General features: G+C 42.4%; 1 protein-coding gene across 1 annotated transcript in view; it reads right to left on the minus strand.

The window, feature by feature from the left end:
• The window catches only part of LOC146810629 (cationic amino acid transporter 2-like), a 160,855-nt gene that overhangs the window by 29,361 nt on the left and 105,657 nt on the right, over positions 1 to 25,837 (minus strand). The window contains exons 4-5 of the mRNA XM_085617682.1: positions 9,839 to 10,004; positions 4,466 to 4,602 (exon numbers count right to left, since the gene is read on the minus strand). Of these exons, the coding sequence (XP_085473808.1) occupies positions 4,466 to 4,602; positions 9,839 to 10,004 (303 nt within the window). The remainder of the gene's footprint in view (positions 1 to 4,465; positions 4,603 to 9,838; positions 10,005 to 25,837) is intronic.

The raw sequence follows: 25,837 nt of genomic DNA on the forward strand, positions 1-25,837 counted from the left end.
GCAACAAAAACCTTTTATCAGTGGGCTCACAAATATGATTTTGGCTGAATTGAGGAAGACCAAAGGTTTCTGAAAATTAGCACTGCAATTCTAAAATATTCTCTTGGACAGACATTGAAAGCCTCCAATACTTACCTGCTAAAAGGACATGAGCAACAACACCAACCTGGGGAAGGCTCAGATTTCATCAAGTCTAGTCTGACAATGGGTTCATCTTCCAAAGAGATGTAAACCTGATTATTCACCTCGCTCGCTTCAACCATATCCATTCATCAGGAGTGCTTTCCCAAGAAAGGGAGGTGTATGAATTGGGACAGAATCCCCGGAAACCAAGCTATACCCAGAGGTAAACGTAAAGGGGATGCCTTAGGATGTGCTGCCAGAGCTTGAGTGAGGGATGTCTATGACTACTGGAGAGGCTCCAGCACGAGAAGCGTCACCCAGTTTTTAAAGAATTAATTTTAAAACCATGGCATTTCATGGAGTCAATGCAAACATATGGCAAATCTTGAATCTCATTAATTATGTTCTGAAAAGATGGAGTCGAACACTTGGTGTACAAAGCCTATGGACATGGGATCTTTAAATGGATGGGAATGTTCTTTTCACTGCGAAAGTCAACACTATAGCGTTTGTTGGACTGTAGACATGCAAACCCACATGGGCCAGACTGTCCGGGCCTGCAAGTTATCACCTACCAAAAGTCCTGATCTCAGAAAGAACTTACAAATAAAAATCAGATAACCTGATAGGTTTCTATAAAACTTAAATTTATATAAATCAAGACCTCTGTGACAAAGTCTATGGAAGTGCTAAGATTATTGAAGGATGGAAGGATCCTTTGGCCCTTGACCAACAAGGGGTCTAACAGCCGAGCAAACAGATTTCCACATGGGCCTCAAGAATGACTTTGCTATTCAGCGACTCAGGCCATCTTCTTAGCGACCTGCAATCCCAATTCCAGCTTGAAACTGGATGGGGCAACAGATGGATTTGAAAACTTGGTACTAAAAGAGACCATAGTAAAGCGCTTTTTAAAAAAAATCCATTCATGAAACACACAAGAACCAAAAGTCATATACACACTAAACAAAGAGAACTGCAGAAAATAGAATGTAAAGAAATATTAGAAACTAAACAGAAGCTAACTAATAAAAGAAAGATTTCAAATATCAATAAAAGACTAGGCACGTTTTCGGTTTTTCCAAACTCAGCTTTATGGTTGACATTAATAGGAGTGTGGTATGCAAAATGCTTACCCCCCCCCCCCACCACCCCCCCTTTTCATACATTTCTATCTAAAACTAACTAGAAGTGCTACACATTAAAACTGCAGATTTCTGAAAAGGCTATAAATGGAGACCAATTTCTTCCAGCACAGCAGCACTTTGGATAGGCTCGGGAGCTGTGTCAGCACTTGTCATAAGAAGTACGTTGTGCATCAAACATTCTTTTCTTAGTGAGGTGGGACTGGTGCCTTGATATTGCAAATAATAAATATGAAGGCCTCTATTCCTTCAGGAGGATAAAAATGAGTGAGGAAGTGGGTATAAGGTTGTTTGTGTGAGCTCAGGCTTCCTATTGCCATAATAAAAGGGTCTCTGGTCTCTTTAAGCCTAAGGCAAAATGAAGTCCTATATGTAGGAAAGAATAGAGAAACGGTAGAGTCCATATAAGCAGTGATCTCTACTACATTGGACAGGAGCTTCACAGAACTGATTTTTCAAGGCAAATCTTATTAAATGTGGCACTTCTCGTTTTCTGTTTGTACCAGCAACATGGCCCCAGCTGATTACTCAGTCCAGCACCTTTCCCTTAATATGGCTTTTGTAGTGCGGTTAACATTGTACTATTGATCTGGAATGTATTGAGCATTAGGAAAAGGTCGGCTTTTAAACAAAAGAAAGGTTTAATGCAAAAGGTCATATTTTCTCACAATGTGCCCACATATAAACTGAACACTATTTACTAGCTTACACCTCTGATGGGAATCGTTTTAAAGAGAACTCTTTTAGAAAACAGCATTGTATACATGTAGCATCACTTCACTATGAAATGCAAGCCTGAATGAAAAATTGGTCTTCGAGTTTACTGTACGTTACAGTATATTTCATTTACAATACAGAACATTGCAGGCGTCAATAAGTTTTTACGTGGGGCATATGCATGACACTGCAACTTATCCTATGAAATACAGTACAAATCCGAAAAAGCCTATGTGTTAATAAAATAAAAAAACAAAATGTCGGGTAACGTACTTAACTTTGATGAGAATTGGCATTCTTGCTAACAAGATCGTTTAGTACACACAGCCCCAATACGCCACTCGAAAAGTAGAAAACCGTGCTTGAACTGAAACACTAGCGCCCAGTAACCTTAAACAAGCAATGGCCGCGCGGCCGTGAAAGTGACACGGCCGCGCGGCGCGAAAATGAAAGTAACATGAAGCTGACCAGGAGGGAGTGGGAGAAGTGAGGGGGTAGGGGAGGGGATTCACGCTGGCAGCTGTGCACGTCGCGAGCGTTTGTGCGCGTAACAGCAAGCTGGTGGCCGGCAAAAGCCTCTGGGTAGCGCTTTCAAAACCGGCTTACTAAATGTCTCGCTTGAGACAGCGCATGCGCTGGCTCAGGTGAGACCTAAAAAGCAATGGGGGTGAGATAAATGTTAAAGGGAGTCGGGCTCAGAGCCGAGCCATGTGGCACTCTACTTGCAGCTCACTAGACCGAGTTGAACAAGGAGGGCACCATACCTCTCCTGACCTCTTCACTTTAGGAATGGGGAGCCAGACTTAAGGTTGCAGATTTCCCCTAGTCTCCTCCTGCTGCTTGCAAAGAAGGAGGCTGGCTTGAATCGATCTTGGTCTGAAAATAGTCAGCCAGTTGTTCACACCATTCCACTGTGGGCACTAGGCATCCGCCTGATGCATAGGGTTGAAAACAGATTGAGACACAGATTGAGACAGTGCCAAGGAAGAAATGCTTCCATTTAGCGAGATCACTCCCTTCTCCTCTGTGTTATCCAAATAGAGATTAAAATCTCCCAGTATAATAAAGGAGGCGTACCTAAGGGCCAATTGTGGTAGTGCATCGCACAATAAATTGAGGAAAGGGCCTGCTGGGCCCTGGGGGTCGATAAACTAAGACCCTGGCCACAGATTGATGGGGTGGGAGGGTGGGGCAAAAACCGAGTGCTTCTGCCCCGCACAGACCCACGTTTCGTAGTGTTATATAGACAAACTTCTCTCTAAAAATCATGGCAACCCCCTACTCTGCCTCTCGGATGATCCAATTTACATATTTTGTAACCTCTAGGTATTGCCGAGACCATTGTAGGGCAGAAGGATTCAGGTAGCCAAGCTTGTTACAAACAGTACATAGTGATCCTAACCTGCTCCCTACCAGATTCAGAGACAGACAGACGAAAACAGTCCTCTATCTTCTCTCACATCTCCCTCTCTCCTCTATCCCCCCTCTCTTTCTCCTGTCAAAGATTGCATCTGGGGAACTCAAAGTAATAGTGGGATTGAAGGAAGGGTGTTTGTGGTGGTACCGAAGCACTATTAATACAACTACCTTTGACAATAGGTGTGTGCCAGCTGTCTATACAAAGAAGTGGGGTCCCCAGTTGAACACCATCATAAAATATTTTTTCGCCAATAAATACCTCCATTTGTTAAACATACTGTGCATACACAGACCTTTTATTTTTCAACCTCTCTCTCATTAGAAATCCCGTAAATAAATCATAACTCCATAACCTCTCCACCATTGAACAGAACCTTACAATTTTTGTCAATTACCTTGGTTTTTGCATTTAACAATCTGACATTTTCTGGCGATGAACCAAAACCCAAAACAATTGTGTTTGTTGCATTATGTTGATGTAGAGTCAGATGTCAGACTGAGAAGGTGAAATGCAAGACTCTTACTGTTATATTCTCTTGACTTAGTTATTTTCCGTTTCCTGTAATATATATTTCTGTTTACATTTAACTTTATCTTCAGTTCCCATTGTATACATTTTGGTAGGTGTTCTTTTCCCTTGCACTTTCCCTTGTTCCTCCCCTCCCTCTCTTACCCGGTTGGTATTTCCCTACAGTTGATTCAGAGGCTGCATTAGAATGTTGAGTCAGGAGTGTGAGAGAACTTGCAGAGATAGGAGAGGCAGTGCTGTACTTCTGATGAGCAGAGGAGATCCAATAAATACCAGAACTGGATTTACCTTCATGTAGAGTCTTCTTCACAACACTTACCTTGGAAAAATGAGCATACAGTACTTCACCTGCTGGAATGACCGGGCACAGTGAATTTCCTGCAAGTGACAGTGTGAACATTTCACCCCTCAATCTGGATTCCACTTTTGCAGGTGCATTCAGGGCGAGACATATGCAGAAGCAATATGTAGTACACGGAGTCCTTGACAATCAGGAGCTCTTTGCATGTGCTCCTCTGCATTCCTCCCTCACCTGTTGTTGCGATGCAGTCAAAACCGACAAAGGCATAGAAGCAAGTTGCAGCCCCTGCCAACGTGCCCGTGAAGCCAAAAGGCATGAACCCGCCAACGCCAAAGTGTTCCGTCTCATTGGCAGCCAGTGACCGGTTACTGCAAGTAAGACAGGCAATAGGATTAGAAGAGAGAAGCCTTGAACAGCTCACGTAGTAGTGCAGATAATTACAGTCTCACTGGAACACAGGGTGCCATTCTAATGGAAAGTGTTTAGATAGAAAAAGAAAGCAAAAGAGTTTTGTAGAAAGAGAAATGATCCTTCATTGTCTCAGGATACCCATCAATCGTCAATGTGATCATTATCATCATTTGGGTTATCCAACCAACCTCCAGTAGTCCTCTTGATCATAGAGGAATGCCAGGTTTATTGTGACCTCTTTCTGGATCATTCACAGAGAGAACAAGGAGGAAAAAAGAACAGCAGTGAAGGACGTTATCTGCTCTTTTATAGAATCACCATATGAAGTGAGTAAGTGCAGTGCGGAAGAAATAAGTGATTAAAAAAGGATTCGCAAGAGAGATGCAGTTCCCATCAAATGTGTAATGTCATGTGCAGTCCTTCTTAAAAACAATCAACTAGCAGTGTCAGAGAGCAACTGCTACCACTGGTCGACATGTTTCAGCCGGCTGGACAAACTGTCCTCGGCTTTCTTCAGGACCTTTAGTTTGAAAATAACTGTATTTAGCTACTGCAGTCGCACCAATGTAGGTTGCAAAACGATATTAAAGTTTTTAACATACAGCTAGGATTTATGCAAACTCCTCTGTATCAACGTGAAGTTCATCTGAAAAACACAAGCAGTGACACCTGTCATCACAATTTGAAAATACAAAAAATATATAATATATAACTCATATGTAGTTATATGCAAATTATACTCTTACGTATTGTCGCCAAAGAGTAATGCTCACCCGTAAGATACAGGGGTTAGACCTCACCGGGCATCAGCTCCTGTCAATGAGGCCCCGCTCTAACAAAATAACAAGCCAAAATAAATATAATTCCTGTATAAATGTACTCCACATGTCCAACTATGAATGGAGACTAATTTTAGTCTCTCATGTGTGCTTTCAAAATGAGAGAAAGTGGCAATTTGAAAATAAATTGACAAAGCTTGATAAACCTCTATCTACATCAAGCGTCATCAGCATCAGGTATTCATTGGTCCATACGAAAGAATGGAGAATAGATACAATCTTATCAGTCACACATCATATGCCTCATGTTGTGATTTTAAAGATTTGACGCGTGTTCTACATGAAAACAAAAATGTCTCGCAATGTCACCTAAAAACTGTTTAAATAGTGGCATAACGCAGTTAGTGCTCAAAATAGCACAACTCATAAGGAGACTTTGCTTTTTATCCTCAAAAATAGGCACGAAATTCAAAACATCAGAGGCAGGTGCGGACTGTATTAAAGTGCGCATACCAAGCACATATAACATCAATGTGCGCTGCCCAGTTAAACGGGTGTATTTACAACAATAAAAATACAAATTCAACATCGTAAAGAGTTTAATGAAAGCCCCCAGTGTGTTCCTACCTCTCCGTCGTTACCTCACGCCACAACTGAGCTGGAAATGGAGGTGACGGACCAGGAACTAAGGAGAACTCTTATACAAAAAAAACATAACACCTGTTTGTGATTCAAGGGATTTAGTCGCCCTTGTGATGATGTCACTAAAAGGAGGAAGATTCTCCCAAAGGACTACCAGGCGCCGTCAACGCTACAGAGCGTATCGGCATCAACGTCGTCATTAAACGCATGAACGGAAACCAAGTTTTTTTGTGTCAGCATTATAGAACTACAATAAATTCAAAATGTTCATGGGAATTGTATTCTTTTTCGTTTTATTATTGTTATTATTAACCAGTAGCGAAGTGAGAGGCATTTCTATGAGCTAAGCTGGGTGTGTATACCCGCGGACTAGATGTTATCTAAAATAAGAACCAACCTATTAGAACGCAAAAAATAAATCTTTAATCAGTCAAATCTTATATCTAAATAAGTATCTGAACGTTCTGAGTGTTAGGTGGTATTTGCAAGACTCCCTTATTTATAGAGGGATATATTTATAACTGTTCAGCGTATCGAAAGGTCAAGCAGGTTGCTATTTTCTCAAAGAAAACAAAAGTACATGTATCACTGCCTTAAATACGTCTGAAGCAGTTGTTTAAATGTCATCATTAAATGTAACTCCTACTGGAATCATGAGAACAATCAGATGATCATAGTAGATCAACAGCGTCTCGTATCAGCCAATAGAGGTTTTCTTATGAAAAAATGCATGAGGGCTCTTGTGAAGAGTCCATTGATTGAGTCACCAGATCTAATCACATAATTTATACTCAAATGAAAATGATGGATGAAAAAACTGGGAGTATAATCAATGTAGTAGGAAAAAAACGCAGAAAGTCATCCGTTCACAAGGTATCTTAACAGATTTTATTAGTGTAATGACACCCATGGAATCGCATCGTTCAGGCCTTTAGTATCACTTGAGAGTCTGAACACCCATTTCTGTTCACGTAGAAAAAGGAAATGGGAAACATCGGTGATATGTGAAGGAATAACAGGTTTTTCTAGAACTGTCCAGGAAAACTCCTCTGCGCTATGTGCTGAGTCTACAAAGTGTCTTGTCAATTTGGTGATGGTTTTCTTGCACCTAAAAGTACTTTTATGTTCTAGCATTCGTAGCTTTACTTTGCGGGTAGTCATCCCAACATACCGGGTTCCACAGGGACAGGTGATAAGGTAAATAAGATTATCACTGTTACAATTAGTGAATATTTTTTGGATCCAAGGTTTATCAGTCCCTATGTCTATGGTCTTAGAATGTCTGGTTTGTGGACATGCTGCACAAGAGCCACAGAGAAAGTGGCCTATAACTGCAGGAAGATTCCACAAAGTACCTACAGCATGTGTAGATGGAATGTTGGGTCGAGTGTGTACAAGTCTGTCTCTTAAGTTAATACCTCGTTTGAACGCAAAGAGTGGTACGGGTATCTTCTCTGTACAACTATTCAAGATACGCCAATGTCTCCTGACGCATCTTTGTATGTCATTCGTTAGTGAGCAGAAAGTACTGACAAACGTAAGGCGGCCTAGAGGTGGTTTGACTGTCGGTGGTTCTAAGAGACACTCCCGATTGTTATTGGTGGCACGTTTGTATGAGTGCTTGATTAGTTTTAGTTCTATATTTTTTGTATTTTCAAATTGTGATGACAGGTGTCACTGCTTGTGTTTTTCAGATGAACTTCACGTTGATACAGAGGAGTTTGCATAAATCTTAGCTGTATGTTCAAAATTCTTATATCGTTTTGCAACCTACATTGGTGCAACTGCAGTAGCTAAATACAGTTATTTTCAAACTAAAGGTCCTGAAGAAAGCCGAGGACAGTTTGTCCAGCCGGCTGAAACATGTCGACCAGTGGTAGCAGTTGCTCTCTGACACTGCTAGATGATTGTTTTTAAGAAGGATTGCACGTGACATTACACATTTGATGGGAACTGCATCTCTCTTGCGAATCCTTTTTTAATCACTTATTTCTTCCGCACTGCACTCACTCACTTCATATGGTGATTCTATAAAAGAGCAGATAACGTCCTTCACTGCTGTTCTTTTTTCCTCCTTGTTCTCTCTGTGAATGATCCAGAAAGAGGTCACAATAAACCTGGCATTCCTCTTTGATCAAGAGGACAACTGGAGATTGGTTGGATAACCCAAATGATGATAATGATCACATTGACGATTGATGGGTATCCTGAGACAATGAAGGATCATTTCTCTTTCTACAAAACTCTTTTGCTTTCTTTTTCTATCTAAACACTTTGCAGTAGATACCTGTTTAAGAGACATATCTCTTTTTCTTTTTTTCTTTCATTAGACCTCAGATTATTTGTGTGTTTTGACTTATTGGATAGGGGAATTAATCCGGCAGGGTCTCTAATTTCCCTTGGACCCTCCTTTGTGTGATATTGCCTTTCTAATGGACCATCCTTCCACAAGTCATAATTTTTAACCAATATCTCACAAACAGCAAACCTGCTCCATGTTCTCCACTAATAGAAAGTCACTTCTTTGGATAATCGTGTCCCAAACCGCCCTTGGATGTGATGATAGTGTCAAACCTCCCCGAAGAAGATGCAAATGTGTCTCAAATTATGAAATCGATGTAGCTAAATTACATCTTCTGTTAGCCTGATATCTATTATTGTCAACAAGCTACTGATTTCACATAGGTGCTGGCCTGTCAAAAAAGCTCACAGTTTCTTTGTAGTAAAGATGTGCATCAAGTCAGAGTTAGAAACTCCTCGTCATGATGTGCTTAAAACAACTGTTTCTTAACTCTCCAAATATCTTAACATTTTGGTTCTACTCTAATGTGATTTGGCATCTATAACTGGAGAACTAATGGTTAATTTAAAATACGTCCACATCTTCCATACCAGCTGGGGTGGATGCCTCAAGCTGGTTCCTACAGCTGTACAATCTCTCCAATGCAAAGATATTACTTCGGCATTCTGGAACCCGGGCTGGTAACCCACAAATACATTTTCTCCAGAACATCCGTCATGGGCTTCAGCATGGACAACATCATTCAATTCTTCTTGAGCCACAGGCCTTCACCCTCTTATCACTGATGCCCGATGGGCTATCTTGAATGGATAGCAGACCACAAACTCCACCCCCCTCTATAACACATGTAGACACCCCTGTGACCAATTAAAGCCCCACTTACACAACAAGATTTCCTTGTCCTGCTCTAGGAATAACTCATCTAATCCTTCAACTATGTCTCCCAATGCAGGCGGAATTTGGTACCTTTTAACTCAGGAGCAATATATTTTTGTTGGCTATGAGCTAAGATGCAGCACACAGTGTCTATCTCTGCATGAGAGATGACATTTTATTCTGGTCATAAGATAGTAGACGTTGCTTAAAGTGGTAAGCTTTATTTTTTTTAGTTTGGTACTACTTTCAGTGTCCCTTCTGAATTCTGTCTGCTTACCTTTTATGAATGGCTAAATATGTATCTCACTTATGACATCTTGAACTAATTTTGCATACTTTTACTACAACATTAAAAACTTCACATCTGAGGACTGTTGGATGGACTTTACATTTCTAAGAAATGTACTACTCCGCTGAAGAAACAACACTTCTAACTAGAATATATTTGGATTTCAACTATCATAACATGACCTTATACCCTTGGCTTCCACGGGAGCAGAAAAAACTCCAAGCAGAGAGTTTTTATGTGCAGGGGAAGTGGTTTCTTCTTTAAATTACTTAACCACTAAACAAGAGCTCTGGTCCTTTTTTTACCTCATTTTTTCAGCATCAGTCCTCAGATTCTCTTCACTTAGGGTCCAATTCCTGAGGTCGCCTTTGATGAATCCGGTGATGATAACAAACATCAGGACCAGTATGTTCACAGCCGTGAACACCTTATTCACCATCGTTGATTCTTTAACTCCAAAGGAGAGGAGGCCTGGAGAACAAGAAAACATGAAGTGACTGTTACATTCACGTTTCAAACAAATTGGCAAAATCCACGAAGTGTGATCCAAAAGTGAGTAATTTATTCTTCTTTAAGTGCGAACATCGATCCCATCCACTAGCGACCTCCACATCTGCGGTATAGCAACTGACTGGGTAACAGCCACAACAGATCCGCAACCAGAACCGCAGAACATGGAATGTCACACAGATTACATTTAAACACAAAGTAGAATTAATGGCACCAGCAAACCATGGCACCCGCATTACGAAGTAGGGCAACTAGCGCGTGCACTATCACTACAACAACAGATCAGATACAACAGTGACATCATCATTGCAGTATGGCAACACCATGCCTATTCCTATTTGGATAGCATGTCCCACCAGCACATGCTGCACCTAGATGGAAGGCTCTCAAAGTAAGCATTCCATCACCTGTGATGAAGAGGAGAAACGGAGGAACCCTGTGCACGCCCCTGATATCTCCAGACAGCAGTATTTCCTGATTGGTTCAGTCAGACAGGCTGTCATCCACCCAGTACAAGCTGTGGAGTTACTCGCCGGCTGCCACTGCTTATCGTCTGCTGCATGAATCTTGAGATGAAACTTGGTTAAGATGTAGCCGCCTGATTTAGAGTTGAGTGGTAACAGACAATTCCCCAATTTTTGAGACATTGCTAAATTTGGAAGAGAGAATCCACTGGATGAATTAACTCTGCCAATAAAATAGTATATATATAGGTAAACCAATTAGTGGACTTTTCAGATTTATTATTTTCTCCGAATAGTGGAGCATTACCATTTAACCAAAATGTACTCTTTCCTTCAGAAAGCGGAAGATTTTACATTACCATCTAACTGTTGATGTCTTCTGTGAATGTAAGGACGTTAACTTTTAATGCATGGCATTGCATTGATTGGGGTAAACATTGATGTATTCACATTGAGAACTTGACTTTGTAGTCGCTCAAACATGGTTTGGTCAACTTCCTCTTTCTGAAACTGTTTACTTTTATCCGGCTGGCTGCCATGCTGAGAGGCCACTTGTGACATTTTCACCAATATTTCTACCTAATTTTTTTACCTCCATGGGAAGTGCCCAATGGCACCCCTGCCCATGCCAACGTAGTCACAAAAACTTCCATCTAGTCTGCCCCTTTTGATCTCGGGTCAGCTTCCAACTGACTGATCAGGACTTCTGTTTTGAATTAAAAAGTTAGAGATTTTGATTAATAAATAATGTTTGTTTAGTGTCATAAGTGTTTGGCATTGAAAACGACACCACTGCCCTTTACAGAACGGTGCTTTCCTGCCTGTAGCAGGTAGACTCGTAACTTCACGTGGCTTTCAAGATAAGCATGGCCTCACCAGGTCTTGTTCCTCAATCACAATGCTTTGTAGACATTTGATATGTATTCCATGCTCGGGCAGTGGAACGGCATCTAGCGGCTCACAGGTGTCAGATGCTCCCGGTCATTGGAATAATAATGCGCCTTCACTTGCTACACATTGGAAACGACTTGTACTTCCCACACACCCACATACCTGATTTTGGTTCTTTTCCAGTCTGGACCATGCTTGCTATTTAAACCTCCGATCGTCAGAAATGTGTAGATTCAGGGCTTTAAGTGGGGGGCGGGGGGTGTCTGTGGGGGTCTGAGCACCCCCAATGTTTTTTGGGGGGGGCCTCGAAAGGAGTCTCTAGGGGGCTCTATTTTCGGGCCTCAAAGGTCAAAGGTAGGATGACCAGACGTCCCGCTTATTTTTGGTGTTTCGGGTGAGCATGCGCATGCACTGCTTAAGGCGTGACGTCATTGTAGCAGGAAGGGAAATCCTTTGAAGAGAGACACTTTCTCTTGGGAGTTCCCTTCTCTTGGAACACGCAGCGCCACCCACGTCATCGTGCCAGCCATCGGCACAACAACAGCTGGTTAGAACCGGCACGACCCTGCTTTTACAGCCTGCAGGAAGATTTCTCCAGCAACCAGTGTGACCCTGCTCTGCCATAAAGCAAGCGAGGGACGAGGGTCTACAACAGAATCCAGCAGCAGTGAAAAGGAAACTTACCTTTGTGACGCCGCCCCAGCCCCACCAGCACCGTCAGGTCCCTGCCTCCGCATCTGAGCTGCCTCAGCCAGGATCCTTCTGAAGCCACATAAGACTTGCCCTCCCAGCCTGCAAGCCCGCATTTTGAGTATTTTAATGGCTGTTTTTTTAATCCCCTTCCCCGCAGCTTTCTCATTCCGCCGCAAAACGCCATTCATCTTTTTCAAAACACTCTCACTGCCAATGCTGACTTGTTCTGTTTATTGATCTATATGTGCGGTGGTAAAGCACCCTCATAGAAAGCACTGCGTATGCGTAGAAAAGATTTAACAGCCCTCCGAAGGGAAATCAAGGCAAATATTGAGTGCCACTGGTTCCCCAGAATTCGAAAATATTGTTACAATTGAGAATTTTAGTTTTGCTTGTGGCTGCATTGAAAATGTTCAGGCAAATTTGCACCGATTATTGTGGAGTTTCTCTCTGGTGATGGTTAAGTTTGCTCTAGTCTTGAATTGGCATTTTCTCCAAACAACTGTTGGGAAATAACCTCTCCTAAGTATACTGTTAGTTTTTTCTTTTTTAACGGAGTTTTATATAGCGCGAACTTGACCCGAATCGGGTATCAGAGCGCTTTACATAATAGCACCAGTTGCGTTACAAGAGGATACAATAATTTTTTTGTAGTTGGTACTTAATAAATATACCTTTTTGCCTATTTTATTATCCTTTGCTGGATGCGACTTCATGATTTTCTTAAGCACACAAGCCTAGTTATCTTGATTTAGACCACGCCCCTACTCAGATAGGCCACACCCCTTTAAGAAATTTGCCAGCTAACAATCTTAACACAGCCACATATTGTTCCACCGTTTCACCTGCTAATTGTGCTCTTGAAAAGAATCTGTGTCTTTCCACAACTATGCTTGTATTTTTTTCTATAATTATCGTTTAAAGCCTTTAAGGCCTTGAGATATTCATCAACAACTCTTTCCTCTGAACCTGACCCATCTTCCTCATCATCACCTTCACGGTTGGTGGTGTTGGCACGTATTGGTTTAGGCAAGGCTTAAACTTTATCAAAAGCTTCTGCCGAAACAATGTAAGTTTTGAGCATGAGTCAAACATGGCTTCAACCTCTGTCTCTTTAATTGTTATGTAGTCTTTCGGGTTACACACAGCCCCACTCTCAACATGCAGTACAATTTCCTCACAGACGTGTGTAGAATCCTCTCTACTGTTTCTCCTGTAGCTAATATTGCTCTTGCAGCAGGTTCTAAAATGACCTCTCCTTCCGCACTTGTTGCAAGTTACTTTGAGCGCCGGGCATTCCCTACTGTTAGCCCAATGGCCTTCTCTTCCACACCCGTAACAATTCCCTTTTGGACTCCAACCTCCTTTGTTTTCCTTCTGATCACCTTTTGCACCTTTAACCACTAACACACTTTCATTCTCACTCTTGACTTCGTTAACCTTAGACTTTTCTTCGCAATCTGGCTAAATTTCACTGACACACTTCATCATGTGTTCCACCGGTTTGGCAATGATTAATATCTCCCCCAAAGGTGGATCATCTTTCAGCCGGAGCTCTTCACGTATTCTTTCGATCTTGCACGTCAAAAGGAACTGATCTCTTATTCTTTCCTTGCAAGCCCCCCCAAACTTACAGCTTGCAGCCAACTTTCTTAACTCTGACACAAATTCTTCCACTGTCTCTCCTTCTTTCTGTCCCCTTCTCCCAAAATGGTAACGTTCCATGATGGTGCTAATCTTAGGCAAGATATGTATGTCTAACTTTTTCAAACTTATTTCATATTCATTCAGACCTCTGGCATCATTTGGATTCAAGTCAGGTAGGTGTTCTAAAATCTCTTGACCTTCAGCTCCTAGTGTAGTAGTAAAGCCACCTTCCTTTCCAAACCTAGATTAGGCCCACAAACCACAGCATAGTTCTGGAACACTTTTTTCCACTTGTTCCATTTCAGAGGAGACTCCCCTGGTGTGCCCAAGAAGAATGGGGGTGGAGTAACATTCTGCATGTTTTGCATGAAAGTAGTACAGTTCCTAATCACAAACTTATTGTCCAAGTGTCTCACCAACCCCAAGGAGAAAAATACAACAAAGTCAAGTCCTAAATCCTGAGGTAACCACAGGACCGATTCAAGATGGAGAGGTAAAATTAAAGACTAGTCCACTAGATGGCGCTGTACTCCTACAATTTTAGCAAAATGTAGGCATAATCTGCAGGTATGAGTTAACAGGGTTCAAGATGTCTACTTTGCATACATATTTGTGAACAGCTTGAGCACAATGTTAGAGAGTATGCAAAAACAATGGACAGTTGGGTTTATCGCACTAATGCAGCACCAATGTGAAATGTACAACCAACAGTCAAACATCAAAATTGTGTGCAAATTCTGAAAACACCCTCTGTCCAAGGGTGTTACCTATGAAAGGAAACAAACAGTTTTTACTAGATCAGAACTGCACCACTGTTACACACATAAGTATTAAATGTCCATAGATTCTCATTAGGTCCAAAAAGTATAGGAGAAGCAACTTAATCCAAATGATGATTTTTATTGTTCAAATAGTCCTTCAGTCAACGCGTTTCGTCCTATTCTGGTAGGACTTCTTCAGGGCTTTATTATTCCACTTGTTACTGAAATACAGGAAATCACCAACATCAAAGACAAATATAAAGAGGGTGGCATCAATCCAGTCCCAAAGAAACAGCCATCTCATCCAGTATGATAGCCGGACAGACGTTCAATTGAAGTCAAAGTAATATTAATACAGTTCTTGATTCAGTATTAGATTTCCACAGCCCATAGTAAGGGGTCCTGCATCGAGGACAGTGACGGGAATCTGTCCGTCCTTCCTGATCTGCATGAGAATAACAATGTTAGAGAGACCTGCCCATTTTTCCTGGTGCCTGATCATCATAAAGAGGGAGAACGAAAGTGCAGTTGTCAATTAACGCAACCCTCTCTTTCAGTGTACACAATGAGGAGAGCGGACTCCCACACCACAAAAAACGTCTCTGTTATGTTAGACCAGACTGTGTGGTCGGACACAGCAGTTCCTTGCAGTGTCCCTTCCAACAGATGGTTATGAGGTGCTGTGCCAGTTAGCGTGACAAATGAGAGTTCACCTCACCAGCTCCAAGCTAGGGCAACCTCACAACACCCGACCACACACCTGCTGTGTCAGTCATCGTATCCAACAGTGGCTGCTCCTCAAAAGTGCCCCTTAGGGAGTTGTCCCTGATAAACTGTGCCAGTGAGCGCGACCGGCCCTACCATTTATCCGATGGCTCTTGATAGCGGAGTGTCCCTGCGCCTGCTTTTCAGGTGGACAACACGTCCGTTTCTCCAGCTCAGATACTCCTGGGTAACTCGCACCAAAGTTGGAAAGAATTATTTACTACCCTTCAAGAGGTAAACTCGCTCTCTTCTGCTGATGTCTCACACCAGGCAAGTATAGCCTACGGTTGTGAAACACAACCACATACAACCTATTCTGCTGCGTGGACTGCAACACGGAAATGTATTGCTCTACTCCTCCAAATCTCTCTCACTCTGCCACATTATCTCATGAGTGACGCTTCTGAAACAGCTTGACAACAGTGCTGATGTGACAGCCCATTTTACTCACTAACTTTCTCCACAGAAAAGTAATTCTTCTATTTTCCCCGTGTAGACCACCCAAGGCGGATGCCCGAGAGGTCTGAGAGAGTAAAAACAGTCCCCAATGATAGCAGTACCACCTGACTCCTGTCAGTAACTAGACATGTGAAGGTTTTAACGATGCGTCCGTTTCAGTCTAGTTAAAATCCGCGAGTGTTTCACGGTAATTACTCACAGCACCGCCGTTCGCACAGTCCTGCTAAGTTGATTCCTCACGTGTTGAGGTCACTTCTTATTCCACATCAACGCTTCTGTGCCCGTCCATCGTCGCTAGTGTAAAACTTTAGTAGGGACGTCCACACATCGAAACATCCCAAGAAGCCGTCATGTGTTCTTGAAGTAGAGGATTTATTAAGATGCTTCAGATAAAGACCTCAGCCACAGCTCACACCGACTTAGAACCTTCAGTGTAGCAGCGTTCTACCAGGTCGCGCAAAGGGAAAGAACCACTATACACATTTGGGGAGGGGTGCAGCAAAAGGACAGTAGTCCCTATAACCGGAAGATACCACAGTATGTCTTGTAAGAAGGTAAGCCACTTTCAAGCAGTCTGTAGAGGGGGTAAGACATTCACAGCATTGAGGTCCTTGACAATACTGATACTTGTTATCGTGTTAGGTGTGGGCAGTGTCAAGGGCTCATGGTGCAATGTGGTGACTGGTGATGTGGTGCTTCAAGTCATGTCGACTCTGGTTCACCAATCACCATCCTGGCTGATGTCACATTTTATGAAAATTGGAAAGATGGTGTAGTACTCACAAAGTCAGACCTAAACCTCAACACGTTTGACAAAACTGAATTTGAAATGCTTGGGTATTTTATGTCCAGACTAGAGTGATGAGGAAGCTACACAATCACTAAGGTGTATGTGGCCGTTAGAGGCAGGAGGATCATAGGTTTTGGCCAAAATGGGTCTGTATTTGAAACCAGCAGTGGAGGTTCATGTGCTGGCAAGATGGCGGCCGGTCATTCGGCTGATTGAGCTGGGTGGACGCTCTCTCCGGACTGACCCTCCCGATCGTTGACTTCTTGTGACTCCTGGGGCTGGGAGACTCGGAAAAAATATGGAGAAATGTGGAAAAAAGACACTTACTTTAATGTGGCAACCTGTGACACTGCTGGCTATGCTGTGGGGGTTACCATTGTTACGGAACCATTTGAGTAGCAGGTTGCTAAGTCTGTGGGTCAGTTCCTTTGTTTGCTGCTTCTATCACTGTTTGTTCTCGCTGCCTGGGTCTCTTAGCAACGCCATGCCTCGGAAAGCGCTGAAGAATTCCTCATCGGCTGCGGTGAATCGTGTAGCCCGGACGGCTGGATCTGCGAAGCTGGCAGGTGCTGGGGGTGAGTCCCCGATTTCTCAAGGGGACATACATATCAGTATTAACTTTGATCACCAGCGATGCTCAGGCAGCGCCCCTGCAACCGGCCAAAACGAGACAGACTCTCCCCGCACTATTCAAATTACAACCCAGAAAAGGAAAGACTCCTCAGCTGCTGGCAAAGAACAAACGCGGGCACCCGGTACCTGTACTCATGAAATCTCTGGAACCCCTGACCAGTGAGAAGGTAGGTGCTGCTCCATTCTCTGAGGGGCCAGACTTGTGCGGTGTGGGGGTGACATCTGGTCAAGTAGCAGGTGACCGGTCTCATCTAGGGCTCCTGGAAGCAAGAACTAAGGGGAGAGAGAATGGCATTAATGGTGTTGAAATTCCCCAGTCTGACCCCAATAACAAAGCGTAGCCAGTGGCATCAAATCCACCCAATGGTATTCTGGGAACTGTAGTCCCAAATATATTGAATATTGAAGATGGGGCTCTCCGGGTACAAAAAATTGACGAACTACCAACTCAAAATAAAGCTATTCTAGATGCAGGAATTCAAGAGGTTCAACAAAGTGCTCGGATTCAACTCAATGGAAGCACAAGAGACTTAGATGGGGGAGATAAATTCTATTCCCTATCTGATCACTCTGCCTCATTGGAGGAGGAATGTTTTGACAAGGAGTGGACTGATGACGAGGACAATAGTGAGTTTGGTGATCATCAAATGAATGAAGTATCAAGGGCAGAGGCTTCGCCCCGTGGCCCCCGTGCAGTCCGAAAAGCTGTTAGAGAGCAGGCGGCCCTCTTGTCAAGCACTAATCCAGGCTCACTAGTCTGGGATTACTCCTTCTCCACACAATCTGGTTTACTGGTCAACCCTACTGATCTCGGGGGGGGGATAGAGGGGCTAGCCCTTCCCAGCTACCCCCTGGTGAGGTGACACTCTCAACTATCTATCAAACAATTATGACCCATCGTGAAGAGACCCGTCAGGAGAGTGTACGAACCCAGGGTGCATGTCGAAGGATGCAAAATTCAATTCGTAGAGTGGCCAAAACATGCTCTGACATAGCGTCCAGGATCGTTGAGGATGAGGAGAGGATTTCTACTCTAGAAGATGATCTTGCCGCTCAGAAGGGCATTACAGATCTTATCAAAACGCAGAGGAAAGATATGCTCTGGAAGTTGACTGATCTTGAAAACAGGGCCAGGATGAACAATTTTAGGATTTTGAGGGTTACAGAAGGGTGTGAAGGATCAGATATTAGGCAGTTTGTTGTGGAACTATTTACCAAGGCGTTTCCTGATGTTACACAGTGGGATTGGTGATCTGAAATCCAGCGTACACATAGTTTCCCGTTTAAGCAAAGACAGCGGTCTGCTCAGACTGTGGAAAAGCCTTGTGCTATATTAATCTGCCTGAATAACTTTCTAGCCAGGGAGAAGATCTATGACCTGGCCAGACCGGACAGGAGGAGGGCAGGGGAAGGTTGCGAATTTTTTGTTAGGCCAGATTTTTGTCCAGCAACTGTAGAGCGGAGGTGGTAGCTCCGACAGTTAATAGCACCTTTTCAGCTGAAAGGGGCACAGTCATTTTTACTCTTTCCCTCTAAATTGAAAATTATTCATCAGGGCAGACTAGATTTTTTGTGTCCGAAATTCAGGCTAAGGAGTTCTTAAATGCAATATAGCCACTTCCTGCCTCTTTTTTTTCAAAATGTTTTCCTCCTCTAAGAGGCTTAGGTTCTTAAAGCTAGGAGTTTGTGCCGTTTATATGAGAGTTCTTTTTTTTTGGTGAATTTATTACTCTTTTTTTTCCCATAAGGCACATCCTCAAGTAATCCTTTTAGGATCGGGGGGGTCCCAGGCCATGGCCAGGGGAGAGCGGGGGTAAACCAGCCTCTTCCATCACAAGGACTCAGTCCTGTTGCCCAATAAGGGGGGTGAGGGGCTAGGGGGGTGTCGGGGTGGGGGGGGTAGGGGCGCTGAAGGTTGGGGGAGGGGCCAAAGGTGGTGGGAAGGGGGGATGGCAGGGGTGGGGTGGAGGGTCTTTAAATGCTCGAATTTGAGTCTTGGCCGTGGCGCTCATGGTGCTTTTTTCATTACTAGTTGTTGTACTTCTTTAGAATGTTGGATTAAAATGGTCATTATTTTTTGCTGTAGATTAGGCTTGCTTATGAATTTAAATGGGGCTGGGTAAACTATGTTTATGTTCATGGAACATATGTGGTCTCAATGACGCTAAAAAAAGGGCTCTCTTTACTAAAATTGTTCAAACCATGCAGATGGAGTTACTCAGTCTACAAGAGACACACACACCCTGGGATAAACTGGATTGTTTGAAAATCCCTGGTTATGATTTAATTGGATGCTCCCGCCAGACCTCTATGATTAGAGGCGTGGCCATTTTGCTGAAACGTGGGGTCGGAATCTGTACTAAAACCAGCCAGGATAGTGCGGGTAGATGGGTAATAGTTGAATTGGTAATTAACAATAGATCATTAACTATCTGCACTATTTATGGCTCAAATCTGGACGATCCGGAGGTGATAAATGATCTAAATGTAGAATTAGCACTCTGACCACATCCTATTTGTTTTTCTGGAGATATGAATATTAATTTGTCTGGGGATTTCAACTTAGCTGGTGGTCAAAAATATTCGGTAAGGAAACCCAGGGTGTTTAGGGCTCTCCAAGCTTTGATTCAAGAACATTGTCTAATTGACCTCTGGTACCGGCATAATAAGGATCAAGATGGCTACACATATTTCTCTGCCCCACACAATAAAATGGTCCGTTTGGACTATTTCTTTATCTCAGATCAGCTGGCAGAAGGCGCTTCCATTTCTGCCCCCCCAAGAATCTTATCTGACCACAATCCTCTGATTGTACAATGTCCCTTTTTCCGTGTGGCAAGGGTCCCTAGGACCTGGACGTTTGAAAGGAAATTATTATTGGAACAGGCTTATCAGGATCATATGAGGAAGTGGTTAATTGAGTTCTTAAATATTAATAGGGGGACTGCCTCTAATAGTATAGTTTGGGATACACTCAAGGCTGCAATATGTGGCGAGACCAAGAGCTTCGCAGCCTTCAGGCGGAAAACTATCCAGGAACAAACTAAGGGGCGCATCGAGGAGCTCAGGGTCGCAGAGTTGGAATTAACATGAATGATCAAGATGGGTCTTGATATTAGTCAAAGTCAGCAATCAGTAGCCATAATCAAGTTCAAAGTTCTGGATTTTTTGGGGCAGGACTTAGCTGCTAAGTATCTACAATATCGTACTATGACTTATGAATTTGGGGAATAAGCCGGCAAAATCTTAGCCAAACGGCTTCAGCAGAAGAGCCTTGCTAACCAGATCATCAGAATTCAAGATGATCAGGGCTGTGTTCATGATACACAGGAGGGTGTCATGGGTAATTTCCATGAGTTCTATACTACATTTTATACAGAGGAGAGCTCTAGCTCTGATAGTCTGTCTGATGCCGGGGATTTTTTTCAGGATATTGATACCCTCCAAGTTACAATTCAGCAGAATGGAGATATATCTGCCCCCATAGAGTGGGAGGAGGTTGAGCTGGCAATCAAATCAATCGCTAATGGTAAGGCTGCAGGTCCTGATGCCATCCCGCTGGAAGTTTATAGGACGTTCTGTCAGGAGATTCGTCAGGATATTTTATTAGTTTTTAGGGCAGCACAGGGGGGTATCATACCGGACTCTTGGCGTCAAACTACTATCGTTCTTTTTAAAAAGAAAGATAAGTCTGAGCTAAATCCCTCATCCTTTCGACCCATCTCCTTCATAAATACAGACAGTAAAATATAGTCTAAAATCTTATTAACCAGATTGGCGCTAGTAATTACTCCATTGGTTTCATTACGTCAGCACGGCTTCATTCCGGGCAGGGATACGACAGACCGTGTCCGGCGGGTTATTGCATTGTTGGATTGGGCTCAAATCACAGGCTCTCCCCTCGGAGTGATCCTGTTGGATGCCGAAAAGGCATTCCACAGGGTCGCCTGGGGGTTTTTATGGGCAGTTCTCCGCTGGAAGGGTTTCAGTGCCAAGTTTATTCAGGCTATTCATTCATTATATATTTCTCCAGTAGCAAATTTGCGTATCTCTGGTCTAGTCTCAGCGTCTATTAATATTAGCAGGGGCACTAGGCAGGGCTGTCCGTGTTCGCCCTTGCTATTTGCCCGGTACATTGACCCCTTTCTTAGTAAGATTGAAGGTGCTTTGGATATCTTTCCTATTAGGGTCAATGATACAGAGTATAAGACGCTGGCATACGCGGACGATATTGTGGTTCTAACCAGTGATGTTACCCTTGCCTTTTCTGCCTTAAAAACCTTAGCTGAGCAGTTTGGCCAGCTATCAGGCTATAAACTCAATGTTACAAAAACACAGGTTATTCAAACACATACTATGAGTTCCTCCCAAGCTCCTGTGGTTCCAGAAGCAACATATCTAGGGGTTAAACGTACTGCCCAAGTTGATAATATTCCAGATTTAAATATTCTCCCGGTTATTGAATCAGTCAATTTCAAGCTGGGAAGATTGGATAATTTACATCTTTCTTTATATGACCAATGTAATGTTCTTAAAATGATGGTCCTCCCAAAGTTTCTGTATTGATTTCGGACCATTCCATTGGAGTTTTCACAGCAAAGCATGGTCAGGGTCGAAAGGATATGTACTAGATTTCTTTGGGGATACCGCCGCCCAAGTAGGGCAGTCAAATGGATGTGTCTCTCTTGAGATCGCGGTGGCTGGTCAGTCCCGAATCTTTTATTATACTATTGGTCAGCCATGCTTCAACATCTTGGGCTTCCATTGCTGGGTGATAGGGTGGAGGTTCAGACTTTTTGTAGACCTACCATCTATGAACTGGGCCTGGGTAAGACTGCTAAGGGAGTGCTGATGTGGATTTTTGGAGGCGAGTTATTACAAAAAAACAAAGTTTAAGGTTATCGGTGCTATGTTTTCAGTCTGGCATAAAATCCGTCGTAAATGGTCAATCTCAAATATACATTTTTATACTCACTTTACCGCTGCTCGACTGTTGCCAGCTATTTTTCAAGATCAGGTCATCTATAGGTGGCAGTCATTGGGGTTGGCAGTAATCGGTGACCTGGGTATTGATGGACAAATGGCCTCTTTTTCCTCTTTAAAGGAGAGGATTCATCTTAAAACCCATGACTTCTTTAAATATTTACAGATTAGAAGCTTTATAGATAAAAAGCAGCACCAAACATCAAATCTTTTCGAAAAGGTCATTCTATTTGAACTAATTCAAAGAAGGGCTAGAATTGGGGCTTTGTATCATCATCTGATATCTGATCTTCCTGATGACCTGGCACTTCAGAATCTCAAGTGGGAGGGTAAATTAGATAAAACTGGAGTGGATATTAGTATGTTATTGGAGCTAGCAAGCTATGCCTTAATACCTGGGAGCCTCCGCACTCAAAGTTATATGGCACTATTCGACCTGTATTATACACCGGCAAAAATCGCAAAATGGGGAAGTTGTAAGGGTAATTGCTGTGCCAGATGTGGGCTCCAGGCTGCTAATGATATACATATGTTTAATTTTTGCACAAAGTTAGGGGTCTTCTTATCTGATGTCGAGCACTTTATAAATTCTACGCTTAACATTTCTCTTAACATCTCTCCAGAGATGATGATGCTGGGATCTGAGGGTATTACGTCAGTTGAAAGGACAAGGCATGCCTCACCTTTTCTGTTTATAACAATGTCCTTAATTCGGCTATGTATTATGTCACAATGGCTTAGCCCAGAAGCCCCTACTTTTTTTAATTGGAGATCCCGGATCCTAGCTCTCTATAACCTGGAGGCTGCAGTCTATTTGAGGCGTGGTAGAAGGAGCTCCGAGCTGGGCCATAAGATCTGGGCTCCTGTTCGGGAGTGGCTCAAGTAATAGATAATAGGTTTTTTTCTACTTTCCTTCTTGAGTCGAGATATATAATTAATTGGTGAATTTCTAGTCTTAAGTCTGCTATATTATGTTCTTTTTTCTTATCGAACATGACCTGGAATCTTTGTTTTGTACTATATCTCATGTTAAGTATGTTTGTCACGACTTTCTCTCTTATCTCTTTTTTCTGTATCGTTGTGAAGCATTAAAATAAAAAATATTTTTTAAAAAAAGGAGGTTCATGTGCTGGTAGGTAAACTTCCTGAAGCTTACATGGAAAATGACGAGGGTTGTAAATGTTGAAAGCAGTCCTTCTATCACAGACATTAGCAATATTTTGAATCAGTTTCCCAGAGTATCTTCTGATAATGTGGGAACCATCAAAGGCCTCAAGCCAGGGGCTCAACCAGTGGTACACAAAGTCTGCCCTTTGCCATTGAGTGCAGAGATTAATTGAAAGGCATTCTTAAGAACTTGTATTCTGAGGGGATCATTTAACCATGTGATTCATTGCAATGGGTTTTTCCCATTATTGTTGGCAGGAGGAAATATCGGGCAGTCAGGCTCTGTGCTGACTAACACTCATCCACTCCCATGGAAACATGATTTACTAGCCAGCCTAGGGTATCAAGAATTTTCTCCATTAAAGATTTGAGGTCAGCGTTCCACCAAATTCCAGTCTCAGCTGATTCGCAGGAACTAACCATCTTTGTAACCCCATTTGGTTCGTACAAGTACCTGAAGTTTTTGCCTCCACTGCTGGTGTTTTCCAGAAGCTAATGGACAGTCTTTTGGGTGGCATTACTGGGGTCCGGGCTTACCAAGATGATTTACTGGAATTCGATAGCAGTTGGAAGGACCATAATGACACTTTGTCATACTGGCACTGGAGAGTTTAGAAAGTACCTTGTGCAATAAGGCAAGAATAATTTGAGGTTGGTGTTCTGGAGCTTTATTATTTGGGAAACACCCTATCACCCGAAGGTATCAAATGAAAAGTTTCCTCAATCAGAGCGATTTGTGATGCTGCTCCACCCAAGGATAGAAAGACCCTGCACTCGTTCTTGAGTTTAGCAGAATATTATGCTCGCTTTGTACATGGCTATGCTAAGACAGTACAGCCTTTGAGGGTTTTGCTGAGAAATGGTATCAAATTCACTTGGATGGATGAACTACACAGTACATTTGACAAACTTAAGAAACTTATTGAGGAATGTGCTGTGTTACGCTTCCTTCAGGATGGTCACAAGTGCTTTGTGACTATTGATACCAGCTTGTCTGGTCTATGCTATAAAGAACAAAGGTCCCTAAACACTAGATAAGGAAAGAGCAAATATAATGCCCAAGAAATATCCAATCAATTGTTTAAAAAAATAGTTTATTATTATATGAGAGCAAAATTAGTTTATAGGAGTTGGTATCCCTATGGGGCACACCTGACCCGGTATCAAATTAACAAAAAGGAAAAAGAAATTGTGTCAAAAAGAATTACAGAAGATCAAAGTCACACTTCTGTCAAAAACAACACTGCTGCACCCAAGAATCAATTTTGCGCAATCACGTGTGTCCGAGCGATCAGGTTGATTATGTTTAGATCCACTAAACATGTGGGATGATGATCAGGACATTACTGTAATATAATAAAAGGGAAAAAAGAAAAAAATAGTCACTTGATTCCTTAGCAATCAAGTGGCTATTTTTTTTCTTTCTTTCCCTGTTTCCCTACTCTTACCTTTCTATTTCTTAGTTTTTTTTCTACATTTTTTCTCCTACCCCTATCTGTATTTTTCCAAGTTTTTATTTTGATTTAACATGCTTCCCAATTGGTTTATGTATCCACGCAAACACAGTATGGTCCTGATGATGATCCCACAAGTTTAGCGGATCAAAATGTGAGTAAAAAGAAAAAAGAAGGAAATTAAAGGAGAGACTGATTGTTAAGTTGGATTCAAGACTCGTAAATGAGCTTTCAAAAAAGATTTAATCCAATAAAGAAGAAAAGGAAGCACTGCCGGTTACAGGACTTCAAGCTCCGGCTGGCTCCATGCAACTGTCCACTCTTGATCCATGGGACCAATCAGATGTTCTATTCTAGAACATGCTGATCGTGCCATGGACCAAGAGTTTGGAAAATAACACATGAAGGGGCTCGTGCATGCAAGCAAGAGGAATAACACATATAACACATCTTCCCCCCTTAAATAAAGAGAAAGAAAAAAAAACATTTAATACACAAATTTGTTTTTGATAAATGAAACAAAATCAGACATCCAACCTGTTTTTTTTCGTTGGCGTTTTCTAGAGTCTACAGTACAATCAATATCATTTGAAACATTGACTAATTCAGTATTATGAATTGGACAATTAACAAGATCTTCATCCTCAAAACTGTCAACGGGCATCGGTTCATCATCAGAATTGAGATAAATACTTTTATCACTTTTGAGAACAGCAATTCTGCTTAGATTCCAAACCTTATTATTGGCGAGTCTGACTGAATTCTTAAGTACCTCTTTTATTTCAAAAGGACCCATAAAATGGCTCTCACCTTTTTTGACCTTCCAAGGTTTTCTTACTTTAACTAGCATACCTACATTGACAATCGGATCGTGTACAGACCCTCTTTTTTTATCATATCGTTCTTTATTAATAGTATGATTTTGGATGAGACTTTTCTTTACAGCCTCAAGATCCAAGTTAGACATGGTAGATGGAGCTAACCATGCAGGGTTGCATTTGGTCCTCGGAAGTCTACCTCTCATAATTTCAAACGGGGGAGTAACCCATCATGACATTAGTGGAGGTTCTGTACATCCATACTGTTT

The sequence above is a fragment of the Triturus cristatus genome, chromosome 7 (genome assembly GCF_964204655.1).
Source record: "Triturus cristatus chromosome 7, aTriCri1.1, whole genome shotgun sequence".
Lineage (NCBI taxonomy): Eukaryota > Metazoa > Chordata > Amphibia > Caudata > Salamandridae > Triturus > Triturus cristatus.